The sequence below is a fragment of the Tamandua tetradactyla genome, chromosome 3 (genome assembly GCF_023851605.1).
Source record: "Tamandua tetradactyla isolate mTamTet1 chromosome 3, mTamTet1.pri, whole genome shotgun sequence".
Taxonomy (NCBI): domain Eukaryota; kingdom Metazoa; phylum Chordata; class Mammalia; order Pilosa; family Myrmecophagidae; genus Tamandua; species Tamandua tetradactyla.
In genome coordinates, this window is record NC_135329.1 from 122397909 (window position 1) to 122423096 (window position 25188).

At 36.0% G+C, this 25188-nt stretch overlaps 1 protein-coding gene across 2 annotated transcripts in view; it reads right to left on the reverse strand.

Moving 5' to 3' along the window:
* STAM2 (signal transducing adaptor molecule 2) overlaps positions 1–25188 on the reverse strand; it is a 65806-nt gene that overhangs the window by 11424 nt on the left and 29194 nt on the right. Inside the window, exons 4-10 of one of the 2 annotated variants that reach the window (XM_077153832.1) lie at positions 25001–25099; positions 22817–22963; positions 19250–19319; positions 18501–18687; positions 2236–2330; positions 222–301; positions 1–88 (exon numbers count right to left, since the gene is read on the reverse strand). In XM_077153832.1, the coding sequence (XP_077009947.1) occupies positions 1–88; positions 222–301; positions 2236–2330; positions 18501–18687; positions 19250–19319; positions 22817–22963; positions 25001–25099 (766 nt within the window). Of the gene's footprint in view, positions 89–221; positions 305–2235; positions 2331–18500; positions 18688–19249; positions 19320–22816; positions 22964–25000; positions 25100–25188 lie in introns of both variants that reach the window. The other variant, XM_077153830.1, reaches the window with a different exon arrangement.

The window sequence follows — 25188 nt, forward strand, 5'->3', positions numbered from 1 at the left end:
CTTCCAAGTCCAAGAGGTCTTGGGAGTCTGGTTTTGAATCTGTTGGATCTATACTCTGAAGTACCTGCAGGGCTCTATCCATTTTATCCTAAAAATAATAGGACAGTTTAAAGATTCAAAAGTTTTAATTTCAATGAATATTTTCCAAATATTCTCAAGGATAAAAAGCAAATTTTAAAAGTCTAGATAGTTTTAACTATTAAACAAAAGAAAGACTCTACCTCATCTATATAAACAGGCTCAGGTTCTGATTTCTTAATTTGCTCCACATCATCATCAATTACATTCAACTTGTCCACAGCTGCTATGGAAACAAGGTAAACTTTAAGTTCCTCAGCATTTAGTTTAGTATTTTAGTCATTACTTTATAAGTATTTTCTTATGATTTCCCACAAGACAAAAAAATGGTAGCCCTTTAGTCACCACATTTCATAGTCAACATTCATATTTCATATGTTCGTTCATTAATGCTACAAATACTTATGTAGTATTACTACACGACAGGCATTGTTCCAGGTACCAGGAATAGACCAGTGAATAAAATAGACAAGAATTCCTAACCACATGGCACTTATATTCTAGTGGAACAAGTGTGCAATATTAATAGAAGCAGTCATTAGCTGATTTTCCTGGAAACTGGGTGCTATCACTGGGTGAATAAATATACAAGGGAGTAGATTATTATTTACTTAGCTAATTTCAGAGATAAATTTATAAATTCTTCTACAGTCTTTCCTTGCTATAAAAAACTGTATGTCCCATGTGAATGAAAAAATAGACTTGATATCAACCTAACTTTGAAAGTAGTTAAAAAAAACACAAAACAAAGAAACCTTTCTCAAAGAAAGGTTGAAAAATAATTTACAAGAATATATACCTAGAAAACTTTGACTTATTCACTGTAGTATGACAACAAAGTACTATATTTTAATACAGTAAATTGCTGATATAAGCAAAAGTACAATAAAATTTTATATAACTGTATTATCTGCATGCTTTTTCTGTAAACCTACAATTTCTCTATAAAAAATAAATTAAAAAAAATTATATAACCAAAGGATTTTTTTTTTTCATGTCAGCTACTTATTTCAAATATTTGGGGAGATCACTCTAAGAAACTATGGTCTAAAGAGCAGAGCTCAGCCTAACATGAGGAGATACTGAAAACCCAGAACATATGTATTTTTAATACTACAGCTCAATCCTTCTAGCTTATGCCAAGGGGAAATCACACACATAAGATCCCTTGAACATGGTCTATAAGTTACTAAAAACCGTGAATCCACTACATATCTAGCCAGACTAGAGCAATAAAAGGTATATAAATAATGGCAAAGTACTTGGTAGGCAAATGAGTTGAGTATTCATCTCTCCCAACTTCATTATAACTAAATGTACCACACACAAAGATGTTACACATCATGAGTAGGGCATGCTTTCTAAGATCTTTTCCTAGAACTGCTGAGGATTGGCACTGATATATCCCGCAAGTCAGTGTAAGTACTTTCTAAGGTCAGATTCGCTGGTGAAGCAAGGACTCAGTCCAACACCTGACACATAATCAGTGCTCCAAAATGTCAGCTATTACAGTCACTGTTTGTCATCAATATTATTATATCAGCTAGTCCTTCTAACTCACCCTTCCCAACTCCCAGCCTGCTTAACAAACAGAAGGCTTTCTCAGCATGGTTGACAGCCCTGAGGGATACTATCTGTGCCTGCAAAACTGAATGAAGCGCAGATCTGCATCCGAAATGTTAGGGTCTTGATTACTCTATCATTGTCTCAAACCTGAAGATCATATCAAGATGAGAAAAAGTCCAAAAAACAGACCTCCTAACATTTGACACTCACCAACCAGGCTCCCCCACACCCCCACCTTAACGCACTATGGTTGTGATAATATAAACAATATTCTTTGTACTGAACAGACACAAACTGCCTTTGTACTATATAAATGGGTTGATTTAAATATTTATTCAGTCACAAGTTGATTTTGTATCTGATAACTATATATACAAGTTAACACTCAGAGGACTTAAAATTTGATAAGGGAATAGTACTTAGAATCAGCAAAGGATAAGTTAACAGCCCCTTAATCTGATAAGAAGTAGGTTAACTTGTACTGTTCATAAATAAATTATTCAAAACAAGATTTAAATGCCAATATATTTTATATTCAAAACTGAACCATAAAATTCAACTGTAAACAATTTTAACTAAGATTTAACTTACCCGCCTCAGACTCTATATTTAAATTAGTTGTTACAAAATTAGATGGGAAGAGTCCTATTCCTCTGTGATTTTCTCCTTTCCACCAATTAGCATCACTGAAAACAAAGAGCAGAATTGTCATCTGTTGCTCTAGTGCTACGGTTACTCTGAAAATACTAATTCACAATCAATTATATACTTAATTGTCACTCTTCTGAAACTTAATAAAAGAGAGAAAAACACAAATAAAACATATTTGATTCTGAACTTTTAAAAAAATAAAACACAGCAGATAATGCTTTAATCCCCTTTATCAATGATCCCAAGTTGCTATCCCAGTGTGCACATTCGTTTATAAGGTGAGCAGATGGTGGTGGGAGACCCCACATCCATTCTCCCACACCACCACCACAAGTCTGTGGAGTATTCTACCCAATCCATTTTTTATCCTTTTATATAAATAGATAGCTAGATACATACATATATACTTATAGATACATAGCAATAGATATATAGTGATATCAAATCTTACAGACCTTGTTCAGTTTGTATATTTATACTTTTAGATCCTGTCAATTCCATCACATAAATACGCCGTATTTTATTTGTCCATCCTCATACAAATGGACATTTAGATTGTTTTCAGTCTTTCACCATTATAAACACTGGGCTAATGATCATCCTAGATTTCAGAGATCACATGCAACAGGTCCTCTAGGCTTATTCAAAGATATAGACTGCTGGGCCAAAGAATACAAGCAAGCATTTTCAATTTTACTAAATAATATCAAATGTATTCCTAAAATGGCTCCCTCCCATAGCAGCATGAGAATGTCATTTTCCCCTCACACATAATTGTCCAAGGCAACACTTGACATCACACAGAGGAGAAAACTTTTTTCATTGTTGTACACATTTGCATTTCCCTAAATATCCCTAAACATCCACCACTTGCGTGATTTGATGCTGGCATTTAGATTACCTCTTCTTCCTATCTTCTATTTTTCTTTTTCCTACTGGGTTACCTGTCTTTTTTCATTAAGTTGAATTCTTGATATATTCTGGCTAGCAACTGTTTGTCTAAATTATGCAAACACTTTCTCCAAGGCTGTTACTTGTTTAACATATTTTTATGGTTTCTTTTACTCTATGGTGTTTTTTCCACCCATGAAATCAAATTTATAATCTTCTCTTTTATGGTTTAGATTTATGTTTAAAAAATCTTTCTCTACCCTTGAATTCATAAGTCTATTTTCCTATGTATTTTTCTAATAGGTTTAGATTTTTTTTTATAATTCTCTCCCACATTTAAGTCATAACTCATCTGGAATAAGTATGTATGGAAGGTGTGAAGTGGAATCAAACTTTATTTTTACAAAATAAAGAATCAATCATCCTAGGAAATGTACAGAATATTCCATTATTTTGCCTATTGATTTATGACACTCCATCTTTCAAAAAACAATTTGCTATCTGTTAGTGAGTTCACATTTGGATCACACTCTGTTGCAATGATCTATATGTTTATTTATCATAACTTGTTAATATACCTTGGTGCCTGGCAGGGAAAGTATCCTTTCTAGATTATTCTATTAGATCTATTGTACACATTCACATCTCCATATTAATATTAAAATTTGTTTTTCAAGTCCTCCAGAAAAAGCCCTCTTGGGATTTAAATTGGAAATGCACAAATTTTGCACTAAATATGGGAAAATTTAATCTTTACAATTTTAGGGTCTCATCAACAACCTATCCCTATTCATTTACATCTTTCAAAGAATTTATAATTTTGTCCATAAAGGCCTTACACATCTCTCCTGGGCTTATTTATTCCTAAATAATCTATTGTAACTTTTGTTACTGTTGGGAATAGTATTTTTTTTCCTATTATATTTTCTAGTGAACTGTGTTTACAGTAAAGCACACAATGGATTTTTGTTGGTAGAGCTGTATCCAACAACCTTGATGAACTCTAAATCAGTTCTAATAGTTTGGCCATCGATTCCCTTGGATTAGGAGAAATTCTCCCTCTCTCTCTCACATACACATATGCATGAAGTTGAATTTTCCATTTTAAAAAAGAAAAGCTAAACTTAGAGCAATTTTTATACAAAATCAGAGAACCCAAACATGTGAAATGGATGTTAAGGACTTTATTTGAATATAACAATTGTAGGCTTAGTGGTCCTGTAAGAACAGAATCATTTCCCTGTCCAACCACTCAGCTAAACTTGATGAAACATAAAAGTAGTCAAAACAAGCAAATACTATGTCAAAGCAGAACGATTCTTTCCCAACTCTAGCCCAGCTATTGCTATATTCTCTCCATTGACTATCAGTTGATTCTATAAAATGTTAATGGCTGAAAATATTGTTCAATTTTATACTCTTAAAATATAGTCATTCAGCACTGTAACTTTACACAAATTATTTGACAACTAAGGAAAATTTTAAATGCGGCATTTATTTTAGGGCTTATTTTAAGAAAGAGAATAAATCACAACTGAATAAGTATAAGAGATATAACTTTATTTTCAACAAAGTAGCTCTTAAGCTAATATTTACTAAAAACCTATCAAGGAGAGGATAGTAGTTTGAGCACTGCCTTTGTAAAGATAATTAAGATATAATTTCTGTCCTCAAGAAATTTATAATACAGTGTTAATCTTCCTAGCCAACTAAGAGAATGTTACCTTGCTTTTATCATCTAGCAATTGCTGTAGCAGAAAAGGCATATGCAAACAAGTCATTACAATACAGTTTGAGACATGTCACAACATATGTTCAGGGAGCTATAGCAGCACAGAGGAGGGAGCTCTTAACTCTACTGGGAACTAGAGGCAGAAAAGGGTTTGGAAGCTTCTTCAAGGACATAAAATCTGAGGTTAAGTAGGCATTACCAACAGGAAAAAGAAATTAGGGCCAACGGGAATAAAAATGACATTTTGCCCTGCTGCTGCTATGGATAAACAAGAAAATTAAGCACAAAGAAACAAAAAACTGCACAATGAGATTAAAAAAAAAAAACTAGTCTAATTTTAGGTCTCAAAATAAATAAAAAGTTGATACTTTTCTTTAAGCTACTGATTTAACAAAAACAACTTATTTGCTTGCTTTTGCACTGATGATGCTGCAGATAAGTGAAGTTCTTAATGCATGTGTTAACCATGTGAGAAAATTGCTACTTCACAGTGAACATACAAATAGTAGTCCCCAAAACCATGGTAATCTTGTGAGGCTTTATTTCTTTAAATGCCCGCTGTATTTTTTAACTTGGGCAACCAAGCTTTCTAAAGCCTAGAACACCTTGCAAGTAAAGTTCCTTTTATTTTCTAAGTGGTTTTGCCTCCTTTGACAGGGCTGTCCAGGCAGAGAGAACTACATGTATAATACCACAGATAAAACATGGCATTTTGGGAACTGCAAGAATTCCACTTGATTATTTGAAATGGGACATAGAGAACAAACAAGGAATGGTAATATACAACTAAAAATAGAAAATGAAATCCACTTTTGGTAGACTCTATTAATAAGAAATGTGCACTTTTTCTATTATCTCAGGGTTTCTTAAACTGAGGTCCAAGGATAATGTTGTTTTAAAGACCTCAAGTTCCATATGTGAAAATTTTAATATGTGTTTTCATTCCCACAGCAATTAAAAATGAATATAGAGATTTTCTGGGTCATCTGCATGACCTCTTTTAACCTAATATTGCCATGTAAATTTAATACCCAAGTTTGCGCATTTGTTTAAAATCTTGCCAGTGGTTAAACAATCATGCAGAATGACATTTAACAAATACCATGTTGGTAAGCATATCTGTAACTACCCTAAGATTAGGGTGTACAAAAATAGAAAAAATAACAGAAAGAATCAATGAAACCAAAGATTGGCTCTTTGAAAAGATCATTAAAATTGGCAAACCTTTAGTTAGACTAACAAAGAAAAAAGGCACAAATAACTAAAATCAGAAATGAAACTAAAAGGATTATAAGAAATTATGAACAAGTGTACACCAACAAGTTAGGTAATCTAGAGGAAATGAAAAATTCCTAGAAACTCATGAACTAGCCAAAATGACACAAAGAACTAGAAGATCTCAACAGAACAATAACAAGTAAAGAAATTGAGTCATCAAGAACCTCCCAACAAAGACAAGTTCAGGACTAAATGGTTTCACTGGTGAATTCTACCAAACACTTAAAGAAGAATAAACACAAATCCTGTTCAAACTCTTCCAAAAAACTGAAGAGGAAATACAAATTCATTCTAAGAGGACTGGATTATCCTGATATCCAACCAAGATAGATGTAAAATTCCTCAACAAAATACTAGTAAATCATATCCAACAGCATATTAAAAGGATTATACACCATAACCAGGTGAGATTTATCCCAGGAATGCAAGAGTGGTTCACCATAAGAAAATCAATCAATGTTACACCACATTAACAGAACAAAGTGGGGGTGGGGGGAATGATTATCTTAATTGATGCAGAAAAAAAAGCATTTAACAAAATCCAGCACCATATCTTGATAAAAAAAACTCAGAAAACTATGAATAGAAAGGAACTTCCTCAACATGATAAAGAGAATGTTTAAAAGAAAAACCCACAGCTAACATCATACTTACGGCAAAAGACCGAAAGACTTCCCTTTAAGGTCAGAAATAAGACAAGAAATGTCAACTCTGACTACAATAATTCAGTATCATACTAGAAGTTCTAGTTAGAAAACTTCGGCAAGAAAAAGAAATAAAAGGTATCCAAATTGAAAAGGAATAAGTAAAATTACCTTCATATGCAGATGTCATGAACCCACATACAGGAAATCCCAAAAAATCCACAAGAAAGGCACTAGTTAATAAATAGGGCACAAGAGCAACATGCAAAAATTAGCAATGAATAATACAAAAAGGAAACCAAGAAAGCAACTCCATTTACAATACCATCTAAAATAATAAAATATCTAGGAATAAATAACCAAGGATGTAAAGGACTTGTACACAGAAAAACTATAAAATATACCTGAAAGAAATTAAAGAACTAAATAAATGGAAAGACATTTGTGTTTATGGAATGGAAGACAATTCTGTTACGATAGTAATACTATCAGAAGTGATTTACAGATTCAACCCAATCTCCATCAAAATTCTAGCAGCTTTTTTGCAGAAATGGAAAACCCAATTCTTAAAATTCACACGGAATTGTAAGGGGTCCCAAATAGCCAAAACCATCTTGAAAAAAGAACTAAGTTAATACTTCCCAAGTTCTAAATTTACTACAAAATGAGAGAAATCAAACTAGTGTAGTACTGACACGGAACAGACATATAGATCAACAGAATAGAACTGAGAGTCCTGAAATAAACTCTATGGCCAGTTGATTTCTGACAAGGGTGCCAAGTCCGCTCAATTGGGAAAGACTAATCTCTTCAACAAATAATGCTGGGAAAAATGGATAACTTCATGCCAAAGAATGAAACTAGACCCTTATCTCACACCATAAACAAAAATTAACTCAAAATGGCTCAACAACCTAAATAAAAAAGGTAAAACGAAAAAACTCTTAAAACAAGGGGAAAATCTTCAAGATCTTGTATTTGGCAATGGATTTCTAGATATGATACACATGCACAAAAAGAGCAACAAAGAAAGAAATTGACAAATTGAACTTCAAAATTAAAACTTCCATCCATCAAACAACATTATCAAGAAAGTAGAAAGACAACATATAATATAGGAAAAATAAATGCAAATCATGTTAAGTGACAAGTGTTTAAGTATCCAGAATATAAAAAAAAATTCTTATAACTCAACAACAGAGAGACAAACAACCCAATTAAAAAATGAGCAAAAGACTTTCATAGATGTTTCTCCAAAGATATATCAATGGCCTATTAAGCACATGAAAAGATGCTCAACATCATTAGACATTAGAGAAATGCAAATCAAAATCACAATGAAAGAGAAGGGACAAGAGGGCAACTGAGGCAGCAATTCGGGAGTGTGGCTAACCTGGGAGAGGCTTCTGCACCACATGCGGCAGCCCTGGTTGCAGGGGCCAAGGAACTGAGAGGCAGAAAGCTGGAGCCTGGGGTGGAGGCACGGAGCCATGGAGCCTGTGGGAGTGCATGGATGGGAACGCAGGACTAGAAAGTAAGCCTGGCCACATTCCCTGGGCGCTCTACCCTCATCAGCACAGCCCCGTGACCGGCAACTCACCCCATACCCCATGCACCTGAACGCTGTCACCCGCTCCCATTCTCCGAGCTCCAGGCGCCCCCACCCCACCAGCCCCAAGTGAATGTACCTGCCCCCCACCCCCACCCCAAGTGCAGCCCAATCCACCTCTCCTGCACCCCTCCCGAGCACCACCTCCCCCTTCCTGTTCCCTGCAGGCTGTTGCCAGCACATAAAGATTGTGGGTACTAACCTCCATACCTAGGCTACCCCCGTCCCCTGCCCATAGTGTCATACACCCTCACCCCATCCTCCCTAAGTTCAGCGCATCCTTTCATGGCACTCCCAGGCCCATGCATGCACACAGGCTCCCAATCACGTTATTCAGCTCTGGGAATCACACTTTACAGTAGTCTAAGAACTGCGCATGCACACAGCCCTCAGCCTCACTTCCCATCTCTGAGGAAGTGCCGACCTGCACAGCCAGGTCACATCAGCCCCCAATCTACGAAGGTGTAACGCTGACCTGCTGCCGCAGCTAGACGCAGGTGCACAAAGGGCCCCAGGCCTTAGACCAGCACACACCAGGGTTACGCCCCCCAGACTTGTGAACCCGCTCAGCTACATCCTCCCTGACTGCTGGGCGCTCACATTCACAAGCATAAGTGTAACATCCCCAGCCTGCAACCATACATGCCCTGAAACAAATCACCGTACTGAGTGTTCCACCCCGTGTCCTGTTTCCTGCTATACAACCATCCCACAAACACAAGGCCTTAGACAACCGAAAGAAATCAACTATCAAAGTAAACCAATCAAGATATTTACATGCAACAAAGACAAAAGATCACTAAGCGTATCACAATGCAGACATTGATATGCCTGCCTAATGATCAAATTGAAACACCAGAGGAGAGACGTTGGAACAATTTATCAAAGATGTTCATACAATTCTACTGAATAAAATAAGTGGGAAAGAAAATGACATAAAGGAGATCAAGAAGACAATAGAAGAGCACATGGAGGAATTTGAAAGAATAAATAGAGAAATTAGAGAAAGTAAAGACTTTGTTGACCAAATAAAAAACATACTAGAGGCACATAACACCAGATTTGAAGAGACAGAAGAAAGAATAAGTGATAGAGAGGACAGGATAATTGACTTTAAAGACTCAAAACAGAAAATGGCAAAAAAAAAAAAAGATGGAAAAAATTGAATGAGAACTCAGGGAAATGATAGCCAAAACAAAGTGCACAAATATAAGAATCATTGGTATCCCAGAAGGAGAATAGAGGAGTAAGGGGCTAGGAAGAGTAGTTGAGGATACGATGGGGGAAAACTTCCCAACCCTCATAAAGGACATAAATACACAAGTCAAAGAAGCCCAAAGACTAATCAGTCTGTCAAATGTTAAAGAGAAGCAGAAAATCCTGAAAGTGGCAAGAGAAAAACAATCTACTACATACAAGGGAAATCAAATAATACTGAGCTCAGACTACTCAACTAGCACCCTGGAGGCAAGAAGGCAGAGGTATGATATATTCAAGATCCTGAAAGAGAAAGACTTCCAGTCAAGAATTCTGTACCCAGCCAAATTATCCTTCTATACTGAGGGAGAGATTAAAGTTTTCACAGGCAAAGAAGTCCTGAAAGAATCTGTCAACAAGAGACCAGCCCTACAAGAAATACTAAAAGGAGTTCTGCCAGCTGAAAAACAAAACAGGAGAGGGAGGTCTGGAGGAGGGCAAAGAATTGAAGAGTACCACTAAGGGTAATTTAAATAATGCAAAGACCAAAAGGGAAAAGAATATATAGATCTGACAAATAAAAAAGATAAGATGGTGGAATCAAGAAATGCCTTTTCAGTAATAACTTTGAATGTTAACAGGACTAAACTTACCAATTAAATGATACAAATTGGCAGAACGGATTAAGAAACATAATCCAGCTATAAACTGTTTACAAACCACTCATCTTAGACACAAGGATACAAATAGATTGAAAGTGAAAAGAAAGAAAAAGATTTCCCACACAAGTTGTAACCAAAAGAAAGCAGGAGTAGCTATACTAATATTGGACAAAACAGACTTTAAATGTAAAGACATCATAAGAGACAAAGGCTGCTACAAATGGGAAGAATGTCGTGAGGCATGCAACAATGTGAATGAACATGTGGGACATTTGGTAAGGCAAAATAAGCCAGAAACAACAAAACAACAATGTTATGGTCACCTTTAGAAAATGCTTATAAGAAAACAGGGACCTAGATTGTAAGCTTTTAGAGCAGACGCATTAACTACAGAGTGGTGATTATTATTTCTGGATTCTGAGAGGCTGTTTTATATATACAACCTGATATTCAGAGATAAGAACGAAGCCAAACAGGTTGGGGTTAAAGTAATTCAGAACATATGGGTAAGGAAGACAGTGTCTATATTTTAAAACCACACATACTCTTTGAGACCAACGGAAGAAAGGTTTATTTGATCTGGAACTGAAATTTTCTATAGTGCATAATCTAATTCAACCTATCTGTATAGCTCATTTGAACAAATGAAACACACAGAACACAGAATGAGAAAGAGGTCTTTTAATCCTGTATAGATTATTGTAAGGCCTGGAAACATCCTAGAGTATATTAAGTAGATAATCAAAAAGTACTGGTAAAGTCCCCGGACGGAGGGGAAAAGACTATGGAACTATTAAACCTGCCATTAGGGAATTCCCCGATACCATGTCAAACCTTAAGGATACCCAATCAATAGGCCATGTCCTCAATCACGAGGTTTACTCTTGTCCAGTGTATGTAAGTAGCAGAGAAGCTTAGATTACCTATAGGCATGCCCAAGAGTTACTTCTAGAGAACCTCTGTTTTTGACCAGATGTGGCCTCAGTCTCTCTAAGCCCAACTCTGCAAGCGAAATCACTGTTCTCCCCCTTACGTGGGTCATGACATACAGGGGTGAAAGTCTCTCTGGAGATATGAGAGAGGACTCTCAGGGATGAATACAGACCTGGCCCCGTGAGATCAACAATTACATTCTGATCAAAAGGGAGAAAAGAAGTATAATTAATAAAGTATCAGTGGCAGAGAAAGTTCAAATAGAGTCAAGAGGCTACTCTGGAGGTTGCTCTTATGCAAGCTTCAGGTAGACCTTGCTACCTGTCATAAACTGCCAACTCCCAACCAGGACCATTCCAGCCAATCCTAAAGAACATCTAGGGCAATATATAAGATTCCACAAGGGTTCTAGGCACTAGAGTAACTTGCCAGTAACCTACAACTTTCAGAGGGGTCCCTGGCCAAATAAGTCCTGAAACCTAGCCCAGCCTCTACAGAATATCAATCAGATAGTTCCATCTCCCTACCCCATATTACTGACAGATCTTTCCAATAAAAAATTTAGAATTGCCATAGCTCAAACAATTCCAAGGAAAGTTATAGAAAGATCAAAGATAATGGTGGAATTATACATAGAAGATAGTACTTAACAAATGAATATGAATGCTCAATCATTAAATTGATATCTCTTTTAGTATCCAGTATTTTAGAGCAGCTAGAAGTAAAAACCTAAAATTGTGAAATTTTACTAAATACTATTTAGGTATTTACCATTTACTATTTACTATTTAGGTTTTTACTATTTGACATGTAACCCATGTCAAAGTCTAAAATACGTTCTACAACCAATGGTGGTGCTGTGCTTTGAAATTTGTATTTTTTGTATATATGTTATTGTTCATAAAAAAAAAAGAAGGAAAAAAAGGTCGATTGTGATGATAAAAAAGTATTTAAGCCCTCTAGCCTCCTATATTCTGGAGCAGCTAGAAGGAAAAATATGAGAGGATTGTATTGTAGCCCATGACGAACTCTGGGATATATCATGTAACCACTTTTTGAAGAGTATCTTGAAAACTATTGCTTTTTCATTTCTTTGCTTTGTATATATGTTATACTATACAACAAAAAAAGTTTAAAAAAATCACAATGAGATACTACTTCAGACCCACTAAGATAGCTATTATTATAAAAATGGAAAATAAATGTTGGCAAGGATATAGACATAGAAACCCTTCTATATAGCTTGTGAAAATGTAAAGCCTCAGTGGAAAACAGTTTGGCAGCCCCTCACAAAGTTAAACATATGTCCTAGCAATTCCACTCCTAGGTATATACTCAAAAGAACTAAAAGCAGGGATTTAAACAGATACTTTTACACCAATGTTCCACAGAAGCATTACTCATAATAGGCAAAAGGTATAAACAGTCCAAGTGTCTATTAACAGGTGAATGAATAAATAAAACACCTATACACAGACAATGGATTCTTATTCAGCAATTAAAGGGAATAAAGTACTAATACATGATACAACATAGACTCAAAAACACAGTGAAATAAGTCAGACACAAAAGGACAAATGTTGTATGATTCCACCTACATGAAATATCTAGGATATGCAACTTTATAAAGTCAGAGTAGACTAGAGGTCATTGGCAGCTGGGGAGAGAGGGAATAAAGAGGTATTGCTTAATGGGTATAGTTTCTACTTTAGATGAAGAAAAAGTTTTGGGATTGGGTGTTAGTGATATCAGCATAATATTGTAAATGCAATTAATACCAATGAACTATACAATTAGAAACAGTTAAAATGGCAAATATTATGGTATATGTTCTAGTTTGCTAGCTGCCATAATGCAACACACCAGAGACAGACTGGCTTTCAATAATAGGGGATTTAGTTAGTCAAATATAGTTCTTCAGAGGAAAGGCAGCTAACTTTCAACTGTTACATGGGAAGGCACAGGGCGCACTCCACTGGCCTTCTCTCCAGGCCTCTGGGTTCCAACAACTTTCCCCAGGGTGATTCCTTTCTGCATCACCAAAGGCCTGGGCTGAGCTGCAAGGGCTGATAGGAGGTATGCTGAGCTGCTAGGGCTCTACGTTGAGCTTTCTCATTTAAGCACCAGCCAATTAAATCAAACATCATTCATCGAGGCAGGCACACCTCCTAGCTGAAAGCAGATGTAATCAGCAACAGATGAGGTTCACATGCCATTGGCTCATGTCCACAGCAATAGAACTAGGCACCTTCATCTGGCCAAGCTGACACCTGAATCTAACTACCACAGTATATACATACAACCACAATTAAAAACAAATAAAAAAGATTGGGTGGCCTAGTATCAAAATAACAGCAATAGACCTACATATTCCATCATAATCATTCTGAATTCTCTTAGCTATTGCAAAGAAAAAGGTTCTCTTATGGATCTCAGTTATCTAATGAACTTATCTAATGAAAAAGACATAGTGTGGCATATAATTAACCCTTTCCCTGCTGTAGGCCAGATCATTGTAAGTATGTATAATGCATGTGAGCCACATGAACACTAGATACTGTGCATATGATGAATCCATAGTAATTTAACAGAAAATAGAGAACTGAATTACCACACAAAACAGGTAGTAAGGCCTGCACACATTTATCAGTTTTATATTTACCCTGTGAGCAGCAATTTCTTTCAGAAAAATTTATTACATAAAAGGAATGCTATAAATTTGAGTCCTGGAGCAAAAAAAAATATTCATTTTGTATTTTTTCTTTATCTTATAAATTTCTTTAATTTCATAGTTGTATGAGCACATTGCAAGTGTAAGTTTTTTGTAAATATGCAAGGTATAACTATAGGCAGAAATCTGACATTTGAGACCCTCCGCATTCAAATTCCACACCACCTCCTCAGTCTTATTTCTATTTACTACCTTTCAGGGATCATTTGCTCCACTCCAGATGACTATCTCAAAATAAACTTTATAAGGAAAAAAAAGATTGTTTTTCTAAATCAATGCTGTCTGGACTGTACAATTTTACCCCAGAGACTTCCTTTCCTATTTTCTCTTACAAAATTTTTCCAACCTGTCAAAATCCATCAAGATTGATTGCGTTCAAATGGAACTCTTTTTTTCCCAGATGTCATCAGGTATCAATTTGCTCTCCTCTGGACCCTGACAGCACCTCTTTGACAGCACTCACCACACTGCATCTTCCTTACATTTTCTACATAGTAATTTTAATTCCTCTACTGTATTTAGGTTTATGGAATATAGAACCATGTCCTCATTCATCTTTTTTATTATGAACAGAGACTATAAAAAAATTCTCTCAATAAATATTTACTGTAGCAAAGTAAAACCATATTATGTATCTACCCATTTAGAAATATGCTAAACTAGTTATTTATAAAGGATACCGAAAAATTTGCAACCTCTGTTCATAGCTTACAAGATGTTGGGTCTCACTCTTCTTAATCTCATCAACTTCTTTTTAAAGCAAAAATAAGGAGCAGAATTAGTTTCAATATGGATAGATATTCTCTAATACAATGTTTAAATGATACGGAAATTGTGAGGGAAAGTATAACAGCAGATTAAGAATTGAGGAGGACTCAAACACAGCTTTTGACTGCTTTGATCAAAAGTTATACGCGCTTACAAGAAACGAATTCCATTTACAATTGCAACTAAAAGAATAAAATACTTAGGAATAAATTTAACTAAAGAGACAAAAGACCTATACAAAGAAAACTACAAAAAACTGTTAAAAGAAATCACAGAAGACCTAAATAGATGGAAGGGCATACCATGTTCATGGAGTGGAAGATTAAATATAGTTAAGATGTCAATTCTACCTAAATTGATTTACAGATTCAACACACTACCAATCAAAATCCCAACAACTTACTTTTCAGAAATAGAAAAACCAATAAGCAAATTTATCTGGAAGGGCAGGGTGCCCCGAATTGCTAAAAGTATCTTGAGGAAAAAAAAACGAAGCTGGAGGTCTCACACTGCCTGACTTTAAGGCATATTATGAAGCCACAGTGGTCAAAACAGCATGGTACTAGCATAAAGATAGATATACTGACCAATGAAATCGAATAGAGTGCTCAGATATAGAGCCTCTCATCTATGGACATTTGATCTTTGATAAGGCAGTCAAGCCAACTCATTTGGGACAGAACAGTCTCTTCAAAAAATGGTGCCTAGAGAACTGGATATCCATATGCAAAAGAATGAAAGAGGACCCGTATCTCACACCTTATACAAAAGTTAACTCAAAATGGATCAAAGATCTAAACATTAGGTCTAAGACCACAAAACAGAGGAAAATGTAGGGAGATATCTTATAAATCTTATAATTGGAGGCGGGTTTATGGACCTTACACCTAAAGCAAGAGCACTGAAGAAATAAATAAATAAACGGGAGCTCCTCAAAATTAAACACTTTTGTGCATCAAAGAACTTCATCAAGAAAGTAGAAAGACAGCCTACACAATGGGAGACAATATTTGGAAATGACATATCAGATAAAGGTCTAGTATCCAGAATTTATAAAGAGATTATTCAACTCAACAACAAAAAGACAGCCAACCCAATTACAAAATGGGAAAAAGACTTGAACAGACACCTACCAGAAGAGGAAATATGGATGGCCAAGAGGCACATGAAGAGATGCTCAATGTCCCTGGCCATCAGAGAAATGCAAATCAAAACCACAATGAGATATCATCTCACACCCACCAGAATGGCCATTATCAACAAAACAGAAAATGACAAGTGCTGGAGAGGATGCGGAGAAAGAGGCACACTTATCCACTGTTGGTGGGAATGTCAAATGGTGCAACCACTGTGGAAGGCAGTTTGGCGGTTCCTCAAAAAGCTGAATATAGAATTGCCATAGGACCCAGCAATACCATTGCCAGGTATCTACTCAGAGGACTTAAGGGCAAAGACACAAACGGACACTTGCACACCAATATTTATAGCAGCATTATTTACAATTGCAAAGAGATGGAAACAGCCAAAATGTCCATCAACAGATGAGTGGTTAAACAAACTGTGGTATATACACACGATGGAATATTATGCAGCTTTTAGACAGAATAAACTTTTGAAGTATGTTACAACATGGATGGACGTAGAGAACATTATGCTGAGTGAGACTAACCAAAAATTAAAGGACAAATACTGTATGATCTCACTGATATGAACAGACATTAGGGAATAAACTTGGAATATGTCGTTGGTAACAGAGACCATCAGGAGAGAAATAGGTTAAGATATTGGGTAATTGGAACTGAAGGGATACAGACTGTGCAACAGGACTGGATACAAAAACTCAGAAATGGACAGCACAATACTACCTAACTGTAATGTAATTATGTTAAAACACTGAATGAAGCTGCATGTAAGAATGATAGAGGGAGGAGGGCTGGGGACATAAATGAAATCAGAAAGAAAGATAGATGTTAAAGATCAAGACGATTTGTATAATCTAGGAATGCCTAGAGTGTATAATAATAGTGAATTGTACAATGTACAAATTTTAAAAATGTTTTTGCATGAGGAAGAACAAAGGAATGTCATTATTGCAGGGTGCTGAAAATAGATGATAATTAATACTTTAAAATGTCACCTTATGTGTGAGACTAAAGCAAAAAATGTTTATTTGTTACAAAATTTATATTTTGACTAGAGCATTTCCTAATATAACTCATGTAGATAGTTTGACTGAATGTCTTAAGTACTTGGAATCTCAGGTAGGACATGAGATTTTGTTGGTTTGTCCAGAGTGATGCCCTGATGAATCCGAGTGATTTGATCAGTGACTGGAAAAGTATATGCAAGTCCCCTTCGGGGAATGGTGAGAGTGGGGAGAAATTAAACTTCCCCAAGTTGAATTCTTGATATTCTCACAAGCAGTGGGGACAATCAAAGCTATAGGCTGAGCCCCCAGTCTTGGGGTTTGTTCATATGAAACTTAACCCCACAAAGGATAGGTCAAGTCTATTTAAAATTTAGGCCTAAGAGTCACACCCAAGAGAGCCTCTTTTGGTGCTCAGATGTGGCTTCTCTCTTCAGCCAACATGACGAGCAGTCTCATCACCCTCCCCCTCTCTGCATGGGACATGACTCCCAGGGGTGTGGACCTTCCAGGCAACGTGGGACAGAAATCCTGGAATGAGCTGAGACTCAGCATCAAGGGACTGAGAAAAACCCTAGAATGGCCTGAGAATTAACATCAAGGGATTGAGAGAACATTCTAGACCAAAAGGGGGAAGAGTGAAATGAGACTAAGTGTCAATGGCTGAGAGATTCCAAACAGAGTCGAGAGGTTATCCTGGAGGTTATTCTTATGCATTAAGTAGATATCACCTTGTTGTTCAAGATGTAGTGGAGAGGCTGGAGGGAACTGCCTGAAAATGCAGAGCTGTGTTCCAGGAGCCATGTTTCTTGATGATGATTGAATAACGATATAGCTTTCACAATGAGACTCTGTGAATGTGAAAACCTTGTGTCTGATGCTCCTTTGAGCTACTATATCAACAGAAGAGTAGAACATATGGAATAAAAATAAATAATAGGGGGGAACAAATGTTAAAATAAATTTAGTTTGAAATGCTAGTGGTAAATGAAAGCGAGGGGTAAGGGGTATGGTATGTATAATCTTTTTTTTCTCTGTTATCGTTTTATTTCTTTTTCTGTTGTCTTTTTATTTCTTTTTCTAAATTGATGCAAATGTTCTAAGAAATGATGAATATGCAACTATGTGATGATATTAAGAATTACTGATTGTATATGTAGAATGGAATGATATCTTAATGTTTTAATTTTTTTAATTAATAAAAAAATTATATACGCTTACAACATTTACAATTATAACCATTAAAAAAAATTACATAAACTATATTTCTTCCTAAAGTTTTTCTGCCAGTAATTTTGGTATCTATAATTACTATGATAAATGCATTCAGATGATTATTACATACTCCCCAATTGTGGTCATCAACAATATTGTGCTCATCATTAATATCCTTCATCCAAGATATTAAATGGTTCTTTACTACCAAATTTAACAAGAGAAGAGTAAGAAACTCACACTACCTGGTCTAACTTAAATTTTAGGAAAAAATGAATAATAAGGTCTGAAAAGGCTCTATTAAGACTACATACACAAAAGTCAAAGAACTTATATCCAGAACTCTAGACTTAAATTTAATAATTTGAGATATTCCAGAAATAAAGATTTAAAACTTACCTGTCATCCAAAACAATAATAATTTCACCATGTTTAAAGGTAAGTTCATTGTCCTCAACAGCTTCAAAATCATATAAAGCTCTTACTTTCCTTGTAACCTTATTATTTAACTGAATTTCTGCCGATGGATATAAGGATTTTGTTTCTGTGTACTGCTGCTTCTGTTCTTGCAATGATAATTCAATAGCTAATGTGAAAAATTAAAATGCAAAAAAAAAGACATCATGGTTAGTTTTGACTTTAAAAAGATTAAAATATACTAGATAATAACACAATCATTAATGGGAATGAATCAAGTGAATATTTTATTTGTTCAATTAAAATCTTAAACTTTCTTAGGGGGGCAGAGAACCATGACATTTTTAAAATAAAGTTTTTGCTTATTCCTTTTTATCACAGTCTGTCATATACAGCAGCTATTATTTTTATAGCAAACAGATTGTGACATTATAATATGGGTAGCTTTCCATATAGGATAAATGGTGAACATATTTCTATGCTTGACTCATAACTCTGGCATTAAAGAGGTGAAATGTAATTGCACCAAAGGCAAGACATTAAAACATATAACTGGCAAAGATAATGAATTAAATTCATCTTATATCATGCCATTTATTTTTCATACTTTTCAGACCCTATGAGTTTTCAGATTTGAGGTGGAACTAAAAGTATACGCATTTTTATTTCAATAAAATGTTCCGGTAAAAATGTATTTCACAACACTTAATTACATGCATTTGTTCATTTACCTTTAGCTATGTCTTCATCTTCTTTGTTTTTGTTCGATGACGTACCATTCTTGGCAGCAGTTGAGACAACCTGTAAATGTATGGTTAAAATGAACTCAACTACCCTTTCAAAGAAAACACAGGCTCTATAAATACTTATACATACTAATTATAAAAAATACTGATGAAACTAATGAGTTTAATTTAAAAATGAAGTTTTCCATGATTATTTTAAGTAGTTGTTTTCAAATACTAAAATAAAACATCAGAACTTTCAAAAAACATTTTAAACTCACAAAGAGCATGAACTGGCTTTCATTTTGCATAAACCTAAGCACATGTCACAGAACTTGGCATACAGAAAGCTCTCAAATATCTGCAGAATAAATAAATATCTTTCCTGACTGCAATTCCTGATTTCAAGTGTCCCAGGTCTCATTCAATGAGGGAAGGTTACACTGCTATAGGAAGACAGCCACATGAGAAGTATGAGCAAATTATGATAATCACTGAAGAGAAGAGGAGGGAGGACTGAGGACAGGTACAGTTCTATGAACAATTTTTTCTTTACATGGGCAGGCACCAGGAATTGAACCCGGGTCCTCGGGCATGGCAGGCAAGCACTCTTACCTGCTGAGCCACCGTGGCCCACCCTATGAACAATTTTAAGTCCTCTTTTACTACTCATGGTGGCTGGATCATAGAGTCTTCAGGCATAGCAGAGAACTAAGGAAGATCATGCTTAAATTTAATGGTATCTATTCTATTAATCATGTAAGACAGAGATATAAAGGACTGTGAACCTTTAACCAGTACTTGAACAGATTTTTGAGAATGATACACAAAAAGGACTGAGTAAGAAAATGAATGCTCTTTATTACTTATAAGATTTTTTTGTTCCAACACTCTACATTAAGCCATTAGGCTTGGATTATACAGTATTCTTCTTAGCCTCTTTTCCCTAGCTCATGTCCTAAAATTGGCTCTCAAAGTCTTGTCAAGAGGACAAGAGGCACTGATAGCCAAACCCAAGATACAGCGTGTTTCTCACAGACCTAGATTAACAGCCCACTCTGTGACACATCATCCCTGCCTCCACCTTTGTCTTACTAAAGATATCCCCCCTAGACCCTATAAATTTCTAGTCTTATAATTCTACTCATCTTATATGTGAACCATTTACTCCATGCTTATTCACTCTTCAATAAGTCTTGAGTTTTTTCATTCCATGTATTTGCTCATGTTATTCCTACTCTGATACGCCCTCTTCCCTTCTCTCTACCTATTGAAATATGTTCAAATCTTAAAATTTTTGTGGTTCTCCTTTACCACCCCTGTAGCTTCCTCTCTCCTTGGAACGCTACAATAGACAGCATCTAGTCTTTTATCTCTCATCCCATATTTGTTACATATAATCTTAATTGTTTTTCATTGCATAATGGCCATCTTTCAAATTTACTAAAAACTTTTTGAACACAGGTACTATCTTACGCATCTATGCCTTTTGCATGACCCTAGGCTCAGAGTAGTGTGCTGGTTTGAAAGGATGTATGACCCTTAGAAAAGCCATGTTTTAATCAAAATCCCATTTCATAAAGGTAGAATAATCCCTATTCAATACTGTATGTTTGAAACTGTAATCAGATCATCTCCTTGGATGATGTGATTTAGTCAAGAGTGGTTGTTAAACTGGATTAGGTGATGACATGTCTCCACCCGTTTGGGTAGGTCTTGATTGGTTTACTGGAGTCCTATAAAAGAGGAAACATTTTGGAGAATGGGAGATTCTGAGAGAGCAGAGAATGCTGCAGCACCACAAAGCAGAGAATCTATGAGCCAGCGACCTTTGGAGATGAAAAAGGAAAATGCCTCCCAGGGAGCTTCATGAAACAGGAAGCCAGGAGAGAATGTTAGCAGATGACGGCGTGTTTGCCACTGCCGTTCCAGCTGACAGAGAAGCCCTGACTGGGTTCGCCATGTGCCTTCTCACTTGAGAGAGAGACCCTGAACTTCATTGGCCTTCTTGAACCAAGGTATCTTTCCCTGGATGGATGCCTTTGATTGGACATTTCCATAGACTTGTTTTAGGTGGGACATTTTTTCGGCCTTAGAACTATAAACTAGCAACTTATTAAATTCCCCTTTTAGAAAGCCATTCTGTTCCTGGCATATTGCATTCCAGCAGCTAGCAAACTAGAACAGATTTTGGTACCAGAAGTGGGGTGCTGCTGCTGCGGTTTGCAAATACCAAACACGTTGGAACGGCTTTTTAAATGGATAAGGGGAAAGTTTAGGAGGAGTTGTGAGGCGCTTGATAGAGAAGGCCTAAAATGCTTTGAAGAGACTGTTGGTAGAAGTGTAGACTCTAAAGATACCTCTGATGGGCCCTTAGACAGAAAAGAGGCATGTGTTATTGCAAACCGGAAGGAAGGCGATCCTTGTTTTAAAATGGCAGATAATCTGGCAAAATTGGCTAGTGGCTTTGGCTGGAAGGCTAATTTTAAAAGCCATGAACTTGGATATTTAGCAGAAGAGATCTCCAAATTAAATGTGGAAAGTGCAGCTTTCACTATAAGCCTTCACAGCTTATAGTGAAATGTGACAGGAAAGAGATAAGCTGAGAAATGAACTCTTAGGTACAAAGAAACCAGAAACTGATGTCCTGGAAAATTCTGGGCCTCCAGAAACGGAGACCCCAGAGAATAGTGCTCCATGTGAGGATATGACCAGATGTGGAACCAGTCAGCCATCTCAGAGAAAGCCAGGATGGACATGCAGTTATCCAGGAAGGATTTGTGGAAATTCCTTATGTCTGATAGGCGTGATTCAAGGCTACTGCATAGAAAGCCAACGAGAGTGCTGTGGGACCTGTATAAACAGAGCCGCTGACAGTCTGGACTGGGGGGTTCAGAGAAGGGACATATTGGAGGAAAAATAACTTCAGAGGCAAAACCATGGAGGCTGAGGTCTGGAGTCAAGAAGACTCAGGCCAGGAGAGCAGACCCACCCAAGCACATGGAGAGGGTGAAATGACAATTAATAGAATTAAATCATGATCCTGTCAGCTACATCCACAGCTGATTACATCTGTAATCAGCCAAAGGGGAGTGTCTTCTGCAATGAATAATGCTTAATCTGATCACTGGAAGCCTTTTAAGGAGGATTCAGAAGAGACAGGCTCTTTCTGTCTCAGCTGGTGAGCCTCTCCTGTGGAGATTGTCTAGACCCTCTATCAGAATCGTCGGCTTCACAGACTGCCCTGCGGATTTTGGACTCTGCGTTCCCGCAGTCACGTGCAACACTTTTATAAATATATTTTCAAGTGTTCCCTGTTGATTCTGTTTCTCTAGAGAACCCTAACTAATACAAGTAGCATTAAAGAGATTATTTCTGACTGATGCACTTTTTGCAATTCTGATATTTAACAGAAGTTCACTTAACAATTAGAATGTGTACTAAATGTAAAGCATGTACAAGACTCATGGAAGTGGAGGTGGGAAATGATAATTAAGATATATCTTGCCTGACTTTAGATAAATACCTTCAAAATACTATAGGGTTACCCACAGGTCTGAATGAATCTCTTACCTGAGAACCTGCTGGAGGGAAAGTAATTCCTTCTTCTTTCATAGATTTAATAGTTGCAGATATTAGACTAAACTGAGGGTCCTTCTGAAATTCTTCCGACCAGTCTACCATTAAAGATTTCAGTTTTTCACACACCTTAGGATGAGCCTTTTATAGTAAAACAAAACAAAACAAAACAAAAAAAACCTGTGGTTAAAATAGGTGCTTAAATTATTTAACTAATAAAAATAATTACCATCAAAATTCTCTTTAATTATATGAATATCAACAAAAGTCTAGGGTCAATTCCTAGCCTAGGTGAATCCTAAAGCATCAGTACCATGCTATTAGTGGCCAAAATTCCAGAATTTTAATCTAGTTGATGAGAAAAGTTTCATATAGAGAATATTAAGAAAACATAGAAGAAACAGTCTATAAATAAAAAAGACTTGTTGCATTATAGTCTTAAGACTTAAAAATTAATATTCATCTCAGACTATGGGACACTGATAATTAAAAAGTATTAGTAGAATCCCCTGAGGGACCAAAGAAAAAATATGGAATTGTTAAACTTTCCCATTTAGGACACCACTGGTACCGTTTCAAACATTGGGGACTCCCAAGAGAACAGGCCAAGCTCTTGATTTTAAGGTTTGCCTTTATGAAACATTTCTGTAGTGAAGAAGCTAAGACTACCTATAAAGAGGCCTAAGAGTTGCTTCCAGGAAACCTCTTTTGTTGCTCTCAGATATGGCTTCTCTCTTTAGTCTAACTTCTCTCTAAGTTTAACTCTGCAAGAAAAATCATTACCCTCTGCCCTATGTGGGACATGACATTCAGGGGTGAAAGTCTCCCTGACAACGTGGAACGTGATTCCTAAGGATGAATCTGGTTCTGACACCACGGGATCAATAACACTTTCCTGACTAAAACAGAGTAAAGAAGTGTAACAAAATAAGGCCTCAGTGGCTAAGAGAGTTCAAACAGAGTTAACTGTTTACTCTTATGCAAACTTCAGCTAGACACTGCTAATTTTTATTGTTTGCCAAACCCAACCAACATCACTGTTAACTCTTAAGAACACCTAAGGCTCTAACTGAGACTCTATAAAAGTTTCATGTACTAAGTTTATTTTGCTGAAACCTATAACCTCCAGAGGGTTCCTAGGGCAGATAAATCCTGAAACCCAGAGGGACTAGACTCTCCAAGATTATCAACTAATTACACCTTCCTACCCCTTATCGTTGACACCTCTTATCAACATTAAGAAGTTGGAATGGGCACTGCCTAAATATTCCCATAGACAGGGAGAAGGAGGAGTTATAACAAAGCAAATAGGATTTTACAAGTGAGTATGACTGCTGAATCACTATATTGATATTTCTTTTATCCTCCAGTGTTCTGGAGCAGCTAATAGGAAAAATCTGAAATATTGATATGGTAACCCATAACAAACTCTGAACTCTTCTCTGCAACTGCTTGCTAAAATGTACTCTGGAACTGTTTTTTTTTTCTTTTCTTTGTATATGTTATATTTTACAATAAAAACATAAAAAAATTAATGTTCAAAAGGGTAACTATGCAGGAAGCAACTATACTTTAACAAGGAAAGAGGCAAGGGAATTTCTTCTCTAAGAAATAAACAATAATAATCTTGAAATGAGGCTCCCCTCCACTTTGCTCTAAAATAAAGGCCCCCTCCCTTGCTTGCCATCATTAACTAATAAGAGTCAGTAAAAAATGGTGGTTAGAGCCTAGACTCTGAAGTCAGAGAACCTGAATCTGAATCTCAGCTATGTCACATACTTAGCTGCATGACTCGGGAAAGTTACCTAACTTCTCTTCAAACCTCAGTTTCTTCATCTGTAAAATAGGAATGATAAGAGAACCTAACTTCCAATGGTTGTTAAGAGCATTAAACAAGACAGTTCATGTAAAATGCTTAAAGGAGTGCCTGCTTACTAGCCCTCAATAAAGATTAGCTATTATTAATAGGATTATGTTTGAGGAGGAAACCAGTGATGCTACAAACAAAACACATCAAATTTAAGAAAAGGAATTTTATTTTATTTCAAGTTAATCTAAAATCGATATTCTAGTGCAACTTTATTAATGCTATATAGTTTAAATGATACACATTGTTAAAATGACACAGTATGTATACATACTTCAATAACTTAAACTTCTTATCTTTTTAAAATTTACCTTATTTTTTATCACAGCACGCACTTCTGTTGCAAAATCACGGGAACATACTTCTAAATGAAATATCTTTCCACAGTTTGCCACACAAGCCCCAAGAAGCTATTAATTAAAATAAAAATAAATATACAAATGTTGAAAGGTTACCTTACTTAACTTACTGAAGTAAAACACACATTTAAAATTTGGGT